This window comes from Alexandromys fortis, unplaced genomic scaffold (genome assembly GCF_014885135.2).
Source record: "Alexandromys fortis isolate MF-2015 unplaced genomic scaffold, M_Fortis_MF-2015_v1.1 scaffold_471, whole genome shotgun sequence".
NCBI lineage: Eukaryota > Metazoa > Chordata > Mammalia > Rodentia > Cricetidae > Alexandromys > Alexandromys fortis.
The window spans coordinates 99,292-110,805 of record NW_026068374.1 but is presented as its reverse complement, the minus strand read 5'-3'; the positions used below and the strand labels follow the sequence as shown (position 1 = coordinate 110,805).

The following is an 11,514-nucleotide window of genomic DNA, read 5'->3' as shown; positions in this document are numbered from 1 at the left end:
ACACAATAACACTTTTGGGTATATATCCATAGGATGCTCAACCGTGCCACAAGGACATGTGCTAAACTATGTTCATAGCAGCATTGTTTGTCATAGCTAGGACCTGGAAACAACTTAAATGCCCCTCAACCGAAGAACGGATAAGGAAAATGTTGTATATTTACACAATGGAGTACTGCGCAGCAGAAAAAAAAATAACTACATCTTGAAATTTGCAGGCAAATGGATGGAGCTAGAAAACATCATTTTGAGTGAGGTAACCCAGACCCAGAAAGACAATTACCATATGTATTCACTCATAAGTGGTTTTAAAACATAAAGCAGAGAAAACCAGCCTACAAATCACAATCCCATAGAACCTAGACAACAATGAGGACCCTAAGAGAGACATACGTGGATCTAATCTACATGGGTAGTAGAAAAAGACAAGATCTCCTGAGTAAATTGGGAGCATAGAGACCTTGGGAGGCAGTTGAAGGGGAGGGAAGAGCCAGGGATGGGAGCAGAGAAAAATGTAGAACTCAATAAAAATCAATAAAAAAAATATAAAACACACACACGCCAAAAACATAATAGTCTTGTTAAGATGTCACAGGAGCTTCACCTTCACTTTTGCCTCTGGCTCTTTTCAGCCTCAGACTTCCCCAAGAGCTCCCTTTCCATCTTGCCCTTTGAAAAGCATGTATGGGAGGCTGGTTTTAACTCCAGGCCTCTCACCTAAACCCTCACACCTCCCTGATCACCTGCTCACCCTGTTGTTGCTATGCCACCTCTTCTCTCTCTTATGGGATTTTATTGACTACTCACTACCTCAACCATGTGCCAGCCTCTGCCCATCTCCAATTAAAATCAGGGACCAAGTTCTTTTCTCTCCCCAAATCCAATGACCCTCACTCCTTTTCCCTAAATGGCAGGGCCCCTTTAAAGTAATTCTTGTAACTCCCCAGCTTCCAGCTTGAGAGACTTATTCATTGGATTCACCTACCTCCTTTCAAACCTTTTACTCTTCCAGTTCAGGACACCCTCTCCTTTTATATGGCAATTCAAACAGGGCCCTGCTCCCTTAAGTTACAGAGGACATCAAGATCAGCTGCTTTGTCTCCAGTTCCAGAAGAATAAAGTCTCACCACTGTACTCAACTCTCCTGTGCCAGAAATTCCAAATGCTCTCCTTTCCAGTTCTCCCTTTTTTTCCCCTCTTTCTCCCATCTACTTTACCAATTTCTTTGTATCTCCAATGTCATACTTGAATTTCCAGATTGGAGGTGCAAAGACTGTCAGATGCCCAAGTTGTAAGAAACAATAAGTCTGGGTACATTCACATGCCCAGACTCAAAAGGGAGACTCACAAACAGATTTAAATATAACAGGTTTATCATTGACTGATACAGGGTCTCCTGGATGTTAAGGAAATATCATGGTACTAAAAAAAAAATCAAAAACACAAGTGCCTTAAGATTTGCTTTAGGTAAAATGTTAAAGATCTAATAATTCCCCTCTTCCCTTCCCTCCTCTTCTACTATACACCTATTCATAATCTGCTATTCCAACACTATACTACATTCTCAGAAGCTCCAGGGAGCCAAACTAGACTCACCTGAACAGACCAGACTGGCCCAGGATTAGTATCATTTAATTCTTCCATGGTCTGGGGACCCAGGAGAAACTCCCTCCTCCATCTCAGGAGCCCTGAGAAATCCCCCTCCATCTTCCATCTGGGGATCCTCCTCCCTCAATCACCAGGATCCAAAACTTTTTCTAAACATAATCTTTTGCCTTGAAATCGTCTTGTCAAGTTCATGCTGCCAGCTAAACAGTTCCACAGAGCCCGGGAAACACAGAAGCTAACCCAAGTCTCTGACGTCCACAAGACCGCAGGAAGTAGCCTTGAGAGGCCCAAGCCCCATTCCCACCCATTGGCGACCCCTAACCCCACGCCTCAAATTTTTATAGTAAACGAAAGGGTGAACTGTTATGGTTTCCATCACCCAGCACTCCAGCTGGCCCTTCCAGGCTACAGTACCGTGCATAAGCCAACAAGCGCTCAGGCAAGTTACATAGCCAGGGTTCTCAAGCCCTACATAACCTACCTGAATAATTATACTGCTAGTAAGCCCTTGTGTGCACGCGCGAGCCCCTGTGCGCATGCGCTATGCAGCCTGTAAAAGCTGGACACACACCACTCCATGTTTTCTCCAATACCAACTTCCTCAGGCTTGCACATGTGTCTTACTCTGTCTTAATAAACTCTAAAGTGGGTTTCTTTGTGTGTTTCGTGATCCGTTCTCGCTGTCGCCCGGTAATTTCAAACTGACCACTCCTTTAAAGTTTCTCTAGAGTTACTGCTGTACACTTGAAGGAGTCTTCGCACCGAGGCAGGAATGGACTGAAGTGCCCATGGTCGACAATCCCAGGGACACACTGCTCTGCGCACGAACCCCACTGCCATCTTGACCAGGTCTGCAGTAGGTCCACATGTCTTTCTGCCCAGGACACATCGGTCCCAGGTAAGCCTTTCCCTGCGGAGGGAGCCCCATCCCAGTCGCACACCTGGAGATTCCCGCGCATCTACCCTCGGCTCTCACCTTTCACCTCCTGCTGCTCTTCCTTTTTTCTTTCGACGAGAGAGGACCTGATGCTCGAGTCCTCAGACACGGCGGCGGCGGCAACGCGCTCCCCGCTCTCGTCCATGTCTCAGCCGCCACCTAGGAGCAGTCTCCCAAAGCATCTTTGCAGGCGCCAAACGGGCATATATATATAGCCCGCTACACTGACCGGAAATATCGCTTTTCCCCATCATGACTTCACCTGGATTGACAGTTCTCCTCCTTCCTCAACCTTAACCTGAAGCAGTAGACAAAACTTACTGGTCCGCCCTCAAGTAGGCTGCCCATTGTCGTCACCACCCCAGGACGCCTCGCCACTCCCCCCCTGCTCCCCACAACCTCCAGCGCCATTTTAAGGTGTGACTGGAAGCGCAAAAGAGCAAGGAAGAACCCAGAGAGGAGGATATTCAGAGGGAAGAAATGTTCCAGAAGGGATTTACTGAGGGCATCTAAAGGCCGAAAGAGAGCAAACTGGCATACAGACAGACAGACAGAGCACTCATATGCGGTAAAAAAAGAAAAAAGAAGGGAATTTTTGTCTTTGAAGGTAAAAAAGGAATAAGAGGAAAACAAAAATAGGAGAAGGAAGAAACAGGAGATATGTAAGGGGAACATCGGGGAAGAAGTAAAAAGAAAAACGTCTCAAAGAATTAGAAGGGGAACAACTGGGAAGACGAAGAATGGGGAAAACAATATGTAAAAAGAACAGAACAGGCAGTGATGGTGCACACCTTAAATCACAGCACCCGGGAGGCAGAAGCAGGTGGATTTATGTGAGTTCAAGGCCAGCCTGGGCTACAGATCGAGTTCCAGGACAAGCCAGAAACCTTGTCTCAAAAATAATAAATAAATAAATAAACAAACAAACAAATAAATAAATAAATAATAAAATTGAAAAAAGTAGGAAGAGAAAGAACAACCAACAGAGAGGAAAATAAAATGAAGAACTTAGCTTTGACCTCAGGTTACAGTTCCCCTGTGTGTCTGGGCATCTGTTCAATAGTTTGCCTCCCAACATCTCCTCTCCAGCTTCTCTGACTTCCTGGGAGCCTGCTGGGCACTAGGCCCCTTGGCAGCAGGGTTCCCTTGAGTACAGCACATCCTGCTGTGTGAGGGGTTTAATGTAGGCTGTTCCCATCTGGGGAACTTTTCAAGGGGTGATCCAATATGTGGGCAAAAGAATTAGAAGACAGAGCAAGTGTCTCAAAGAGGAGGGAAGGAGGTCAGAGGATGTGAAGGGGTTATTGGAGAAGTGTTGTGGGGTGGATAGTGGGCTTGGCCAAAATAAAAGGCTGTGATTTATTATTACAAAGTATGGAGCAACTCTGGATGGAGGGAGAGTTAGGAAATCTCAGTGACTGATGAAGCCCATGAGTGAATGTGTACTGAGCATGGGTAGAGGCTGTGAGGTGAGATTTTGTTTTACTGTGGCCAGGATCTAGAGGCAAATGTCCAGCCTACAGTGACTATGTCTAGATGTTTAGAGAAATAAACCATGGAGTAATATGTGTCTCCTCCCAATCTTTGGCAAAGTGTTTGGAGAACTTGTTCTTGGTTAGCATGTGAAAGGCTAGTATAAAAGCCAGAGGACAGATTTAAGTGTGTTTATGGGGGAAAGGAGGGATGGAGGGGGAGGGGGACTGTTCTAGGGGCCTCTTAGAGCCATGACAGAGAGGCTGAGCAGCAAGGGAAATGTTGAGGGTCCCTCTGCAGAGGAATTAAAGAGGCCTGGTAAAGCAAGAAGCTCATATTTGGTTTGAGGGTAGGGAAGGCAAGGAGTTCCTCTAACCTGGCCCTGGGTATCATTCTCCCTCCCCTGAGATTGACAGACAGATTGACTGATGGCTGGCAGATCTGACTTTGTCTCTGGAAATCTTATAGGTGCCAGCAGTCAGTTAAGAGGGTCATAGAATGTGTGAGATTGGTCTGTGGGGAAGGCTGCATAAGCGGAGATGGTCTGCATAGTGGAGAAGGAGATGAGGTGTTGAGTCCAGGTTGGTGAGGTCCTTCTGTAAGGCCTGGCCAAAGCAGTGGGGCTGTCTCAGAATCCCTGGAGCAAAACCATCCAGGTGGGATGCTGGGCAGAGTGTCTATGTCCTCCCATGTGTGAAAGCAAAAACGGCTTGAGAGGATGGGTGGAGAGGAATAATAGTAAAGAAGGCATCTTTAAGATCATAGATAGAAAAGATGGCAGCAGAGGAGGGGATTGAGGGATGGCTTGTGAATGGCTGAGCAAACACAGGGAAGCTGTGAACAATTAATTGCCTGGGTGGTTTTCTTTTTTTTTTTTTTTTTTTTTTTTGTTTTGTATATTTGTTTGTTGAGTCAAGGATTTTCTGTGTAGCTTTATTGCCTGTCCTGGAACTAGCTCTTGTAGACCAGGCTGGCCTCCAACTCTCAGAGATCCCCTTGCCTCTGCCTCCAGAGTGCTGGGATAAATGCCCATCTTGACTGACAACCTGGGTGTTTTTCTAGAAGTCCTGGAGTAAGTGATAAGCACACTTGGGTTTATTAACACCTAGTTGGGGGCATTATGGAGAGAGCTAGTGAGAGTGTGAAAGGGCTGCTTGCAGAGACCAGGGAAGCAGTCAAGCTCAGCCATAGAGATCTGCAAGCATGGGGGTGGGAAGTCTTCAGGAGATGGAGAGTGCTGAGTGAGTCAAAGGAAGCAGGTTTAGGATTTGGGTCAGCATCCAAAGAAAGGCATAAAGAAACCTTGTCTTAAAAAAGAAAGAAAGAAAGAAAGAAAGAAAGAAAGAAAGAAAGAAAGAAAGGAAGGAAGGAAGAAAGAGCCACTGCAAGTGTCATCCAAGGAAGGGAATCCCATGAAGAGATAAATATGAAAACTCATGCAGATTGACTTCATTAACCTGGATCAGATTTCAAGGAGTCTAATAGCAGATGATTTATTCCCAATGCATTTAATCCCAGTATAGTTTGGAAAAGAGCTTCCTGGTGTGATACAATCCCCATCACACAAGGAAGCATAATTACATTGAGACTCAACTCAGAGTACATGTCATTTCTTCCCAGAATATGGGTCTAGAGATAGGCTACCTGTGCTAGCTTAGGAGCCTAACTGTCTGACCTAGTCTTATTCATAAGGATGGTATAGAGATCATTTGGGCTGTTAGCCACCTCTGGTCCTCGTTGTGGGAACTAGAGAGAGCCTCTGTCTATCAGCGTCATTTAGATTACTAGCCACCTCCAGTCTTGGTCTAAGACCTTGATATGGCCTGACCCAACAGATAACATAAGCACCACTAGGCTGTTAATCTCTTCCAATTCCCTGCTTTCTATATGTCAGAATAGGATTTTCATTTTTTTCCCATTAGAAAACAGTAGATTTTGTAATACTTTTTTAAGCTGCAAAAAAGATAAATACAAATATGACCATCAAAAAGAACAATATAACAGATGGAAATGTGGAATGTTGTTGCATGAATTCTAACTGGTCTTAATAATAAAAGCCCAGAACCAGCTATTAGGGGCTAAAGCTGAAGGATCAGAGAAGCAGAGCAGCCAGCCCCTAGAGAGTTCTTACCTCTAGCAATGCTCAGACCAGATGGTTGATCCTGTCCCTATGAATCCTCAGACTGAATGTTGTCTCTATGATTGCCTGCTCGGACTGAATCCTCATACTGCCCTGAGCTCCTGTCTCCTCCTGCCTTATAGGCCTCTATCCACCCAGCCCCATCACTCCTGTCTCCTGGGATTAAAGGTGCAGGATCTCAAGTACTGGGATCACCTTTATGTGAGCTCTGTTTCTCTTTTAGCCAGACTCAATCTTGTGTAGCCCAGTGTGGCTTTGAACTCACAGAGATCCACCTACCTCTGTCTCCCCAGTGCTGGGATTAAAGGTGGATGCCACTACTGCCTGGCCTCTCTGGCTGACTAGTAGCTTAGCTCTGCACTCTGATCTTCAGGCAAGCTTTAATAGCTAGGAAATAAGAGTTTCAACATGGATTCCAGGAACCAAACTCTGGCAGTCTGGCTTACAAAGTCAGCATCTTTGGTAGCTGAGAGACCTCCTAACCGTCTTTTTTATTTGTGATGAATATAGTATTTTGTTTGGATTAAGTTTTTCCCACTTTAACGACATCTTCTGTTTGAAGTTATTTCCCGTAGCCTAATAATGGAGGCCAGGTATATACATGCATACATATAGATATAGTTTTATATCAGATTCTTTTTCAGCTTTGCATAGAATTTATTGATTATACAAAATAATGAGTTTTCTTATGACATGGTCATGCATGCATACGACATGTCTTGATGACACTGACCAGCCCATTACCCTCACTTTTGTGCCCCCTCTTCCCCTTCACAAACAGCTCATCTTTACTTTGGGTAAAAGGGGTTTGTTACTGACCTTTCCCTGTCATCAGATTGGCGACTCACCTGATCGTCCTCGTAGAGCCATCATCCAGTCCTGAGGAAGCAGATGCAGAGATCCAGAGCCAAGCAGTGGGCGGAGCTCCGGGAGTCCAGTTAAAGAGAGGATGAAGGGATTATATGAGTATGTGTGTTGGGGGAGGAGGTCAAGATCATTATGGAGAAACCATATGAGTGTGTGTGTTGGGGGAGGAGGTCAAGATCATTATGGAGAAACCATATGAGTGTGTGTGTTGGGGGAGGGGGTCAAGATCATTATGGAGAAACCCACAGAGACAGCTGACCTGAGCTTGTGGGAGCTCACGGACTCTGGATGGACATATAGGGAGCCGGCATGGCACTGACCTAGGCCCTCTGCATCTGGGTGACAGTTGTGTAGCTTGGTCTTTTTTGGGGACCCTAGTAGTGGGACCAGAGCCTGTCCTTGATGCATGAGCTGGCTCTTTGGACCCTATTACCTATCGTAGGATGTCTTGATCAGCCTTGATGCAGGGCGGAGGAGCTTAGTCCTGCCTCAATTTGAATGGTGTGCCTTTTAATTCCCATGGGAAGCCTTACACCATCTGAATGGAGACAAAGAAGAAGAGGTGGGAGGGGGGATACAAGGGAAGAGGAGGGAGGGGAAACTGGTTGGCATGTAAAATAAATTTTAATATGATGAATAAAAAAAGAAGTTTGTTTTGTTCATGATTTTGAAGGAGAATACAAAAAAAAAGTGGCCTCATGAGTTTGACCTCTGGTGAGGGGCTCAAGCAGTCGATATGCTAAGGGAAGAAGTGAGTAAGAGGGAAGACCACGTGGCAAAACACGAAACTAGAATCAAGACGGGAGCAAGGAAGGACTTCCTCCCGGGTCCCACTGCCTCCACATCCTGCTACTGGGTTACTGGGTATGGATACAGGGAGGATCAAGAATGCAAACAGGCATGTCCAATTTTCTTAACACTGCAATAGGACAATGCTATCCACAAAGTTAAAGCTTCAAAACTGCACAATGAGTTACAAAAAAGAAAAGAAAGAGAAAGTCATCACACACAGAATCTCATCATGCTCTAAGTAAGTTTACAATGTTAGGCTGAGATGCATTCTAAATTATCCCAGAGCACACAAGCCCCAGTGAATGTAAGTGCAGGGTCTTGAGCAGGCATTTGCCCCCCCCCCCCATGTCGATGCTAACAGGATCCACAACACCCAAAGGGAGAAGCAGCAGGTGGGCTTACAGGCTGGTGTGAGCATAGTGCAGGGTACTCATTACCCTTAAGAAGGAAGGAGCATCTAGTTTTAGTCTCTTGAATGCCATCCATTCACAAGGAGGAAAACCTCGAAACTGCGGGCTGCATGAGCCACTAACAGCCCTGGCCCTATCAGCCCACAGCAGAAGCGCAAAGGATCCTGGGGTCCTGCTGGCGGCAGGCGCTCTACAGACTTTCAGCAAAGTAAGAGTTTCCTGTCCACGAGGAGGCAACAGAGAGCTCCTGGCCAGTGCTCAACAACATAGGGGACCTTGGTCAAAGAGCAGGCAAACAGAAAGGCTGTCATAGACAGGAAGGCTTGCTGCCCATCCTACATATGGGCCTGGGTCTGCTACAGATGTTGGGGAAGGGAGAGATCCTTGAGCTTCCTGGTGAATAGCGAGAGACTCCCCAGCAAAAGAGCCTAGGAATCCAGGTGTCAAATACCTGAGTCCTGATGACTTCAGTGGGTGCAGGATTTAACGGAGCGCTCAAGTGGGAGGCTTTAGGCTTTTAGAGACGTCAGGCTTTTAAGGAGAAGTTAGACTTTTAAAGTGCTAAGATTTTTGAAGACTGTTGGACTTTTAAAGTTATGCTATGTTTTATTTTGTGGTATTAATATTACCGTTGCATCTTGGAGACAAACAAGGAGAGTTAGAGAGCCGGCCCAGCCGTTAAGCCCACTGACCACCGTTCCAGGGGTCCTGAGTTCAATTCCCAGCAACCACAGGGCAGCTTCCAACTGTCTCTAATGGGATTCTACATGCACTTCTCATGAGCAGATGAACATGCAAAGTGCCCACCTACAAGAAAGGAAAGAGTATGGTTTAATAGTGATATCTTTATGTGTCAAGTTGATAAGGGGTTAAATTGGTAAGTTATTGTCAACTTAGCACAAGCTAGGGCTGAGAAAAAGGAAGACGAATTAAGAAAATGCCCCCAGTAAAATGGCCTGTAGGCCAGCCTTTCACTGTACTTTCTTAATAAGTATTTATGGCTGCAGGTGGGATAAGTATTATCCCAGGGCTGGTGATGGTGGGAAGTATAAGAAAACAGACTGAGAAAGCCCTGTGGAGCAAGGTGGAAAGCCGCGTTCCTCCCCGACTTCAACTTCATTTTCCTGCCCTCAATTCCCTCAGTGACGGAGTATAAGCAAAAGAACCCTTTTCCTCCCCAACTTGCTTTTGGTCTTGGTGTTTTTTCAGACCTATGGAGAACAAACTAAAACAGGGAAGGTTCACGAAAAGACAACATACATTTTTAAAAGAAGGAAAAGAGGGGCATGAGAACAAGGAAGACGACGAGTTGAGAGATTCCGGGGTGACCACAACAGATGGTGGAGGAAGAAAAGGCTCCCGGTCCAGTGAAGATGAACGAGGTCATCGTGTTAAGTGAACAGAGGAGTCACAGAACACAGATCCGTGGGTCACACGCAAGGTGTGTGGGATGCTGGGTGTTCACTGCGAGCCCCACACTGCGAGCCCTGAAGTTGATGTCAAGAACGCCAGACAGAAGCGAGACTGTGCGGAGCAGCGGGAGAGTGCGGCTCAGGGTCTCTGAGCGTGAGCACTGCGGGTGGTGCTGGTTAGAAGCTGGCTTTCAAACTGGTTAACTGCAAGAGACTGAGGATTTCGGGCAGCTACATTGGTGAGCTGGCCGTTTCAAATGAAATGAGAGCTAGAGTTTTTACGACGAGATAGATATAGTGGGTTTTTTGTTTTTGTTTTCACTTATCTACTTACTTATTTTCTATTTTTTTAACTTTCTTTTTTTTTCCTTTCTTGAGATAAATTTTGGCCGTCCTAGTCCGTGTGCGCGGGTGCGGTGTAGGACAAAAAAGGTGGCTGGAGAGACAGCCGTGGGTGCTGGGAACCGAACTCTTTATATTTATGGTTGTGAGCCTAGCCTTTAACGGCTGAGCCATCTCTCCAGCCCGCCAGCGCCTTGCATTCTTGCGTTCAAGTAGTCTGCAGTCGTTGCGCAACCACGCCTCCACGCCTCCACAGGGCGCCTTTTCCTTTTCAGTTCTAAAGAATCTTCGTTTTCTCGGGTCGTGCAGAAAACTAAAGACTCTAGATTTAAAATCAACAACAACAAAAGAGAAAAAGAAAAGAAAACGAACTATTTTCTGCGAACATTTCTGCTGAGAGCGGTGGCGGCTGACTCGTCGTTTCGCCCTGCAGGACGAGAGAAAAGGAACCGGAGGGTCGGGCGGGCTGAGCGGCCGGATTGTGGGGAGGGGAGCGTGTCCGGAGAGCGGTCCGGGGTGCGGGCGTGAGGGTCGGGCGAGTGAGTGGGCAAGGGAATGTGAGCGGCGGTGTTGAGCGGGCTGGAGGAGCAGGTGCGGGTTGCGTTGAGTGGGGACGCGGGTAGTCGAAGAGGATCCGGGTGGAAGGAGCATGGGGCGCGGCCCTGTGACAGTTGAGGGGGAGTTGGTTGGTTTGGGGTGTTGTAGACGTTAATTTAAGTACTCTTGCTGTTGAGAAATTGAAAAAAAAAATGTGTAGTCCAGGCTGGCCTCGAACTCCAGATCCACCTGCCTCTGCCTCCTTCAGCAAATCCTACCGGCCTGCGCCACCAGAACCGGCAAGAGTCGGCCGTGTTAAATAATTAGTTGAGGATTAATTCCAATGACGTCACTGCATTCTTAGAGGCAAAGGGCGGAGCCTTAGATGTACAATTAAGCCCCACTTTCCTGCCTCCAAACACCAGCACGTCGCCCAAGCACAAACAAACAAATAATTCGATAATCATACCCCGGACCATTACCAGTCTTTCAGTATTCCTTCTATCTTGAACTTTAATGTGGCATAAATTAACAAGTAAAATGTTTTTAAGTTTATTCAAAATTTACAGAAAAAAGTCTTAAAGGGACGTTTTGGCCTAACGTTCTACGCTGGCTAGACTCCCTGGAGTGGTCTTAGTCTGTAATGAACTCTGACACAAATGAGAGCGCAGGCCTGTGAGCTTTGTTTTCTCCGTCTCGGAATGCATCATTTTTTTCTCAAGAAAAAAAAAAAAAAACCTTTAACATTTCAATTTACTTCAATAATAATTTCAAATACTAATACAGAGTATTTATAAAGAGTATAAATAATTTATTTTTTATAATAAATTCCAGGCGATCTGACCTCGTCTGTCTTTTCCAGGCACCAGGCATGCAAATGGTGCAAAGACATACATGTACAAAAAACACCCATACACGTAAAATAAAATTAATAACAAAAGCTTAATAAAAATATTGGCACTGTTATGTCTCTAACCAAATCTTTGTCAAAGAGAT

The 11,514-nt window shown here is 45.9% G+C and overlaps 1 protein-coding gene across 2 annotated transcripts in view; it reads right to left on the bottom strand.

Annotated features, from left to right (window-relative positions):
• The window catches only part of LOC126495494 (C-type lectin domain family 2 member E-like), a 26,020-nt gene extending 23,129 nt beyond the window's left edge, over window positions 1-2,891 (bottom strand). The window contains exon 1 of one of the 2 annotated variants that reach the window (XR_007590147.1): window positions 2,585-2,891. Coding sequence is in view for 1 of the 2 variants with exons in the window: in XM_050133071.1 (XP_049989028.1) it covers window positions 2,585-2,690 (106 nt within the window). In the remaining variant the exon portion in view is untranslated. The remainder of the gene's footprint in view (window positions 1-2,584) is intronic. The other variant, XM_050133071.1, reaches the window with a different exon arrangement.
• Window positions 2,892-11,514: the final 8,623 nt, after the last annotated feature.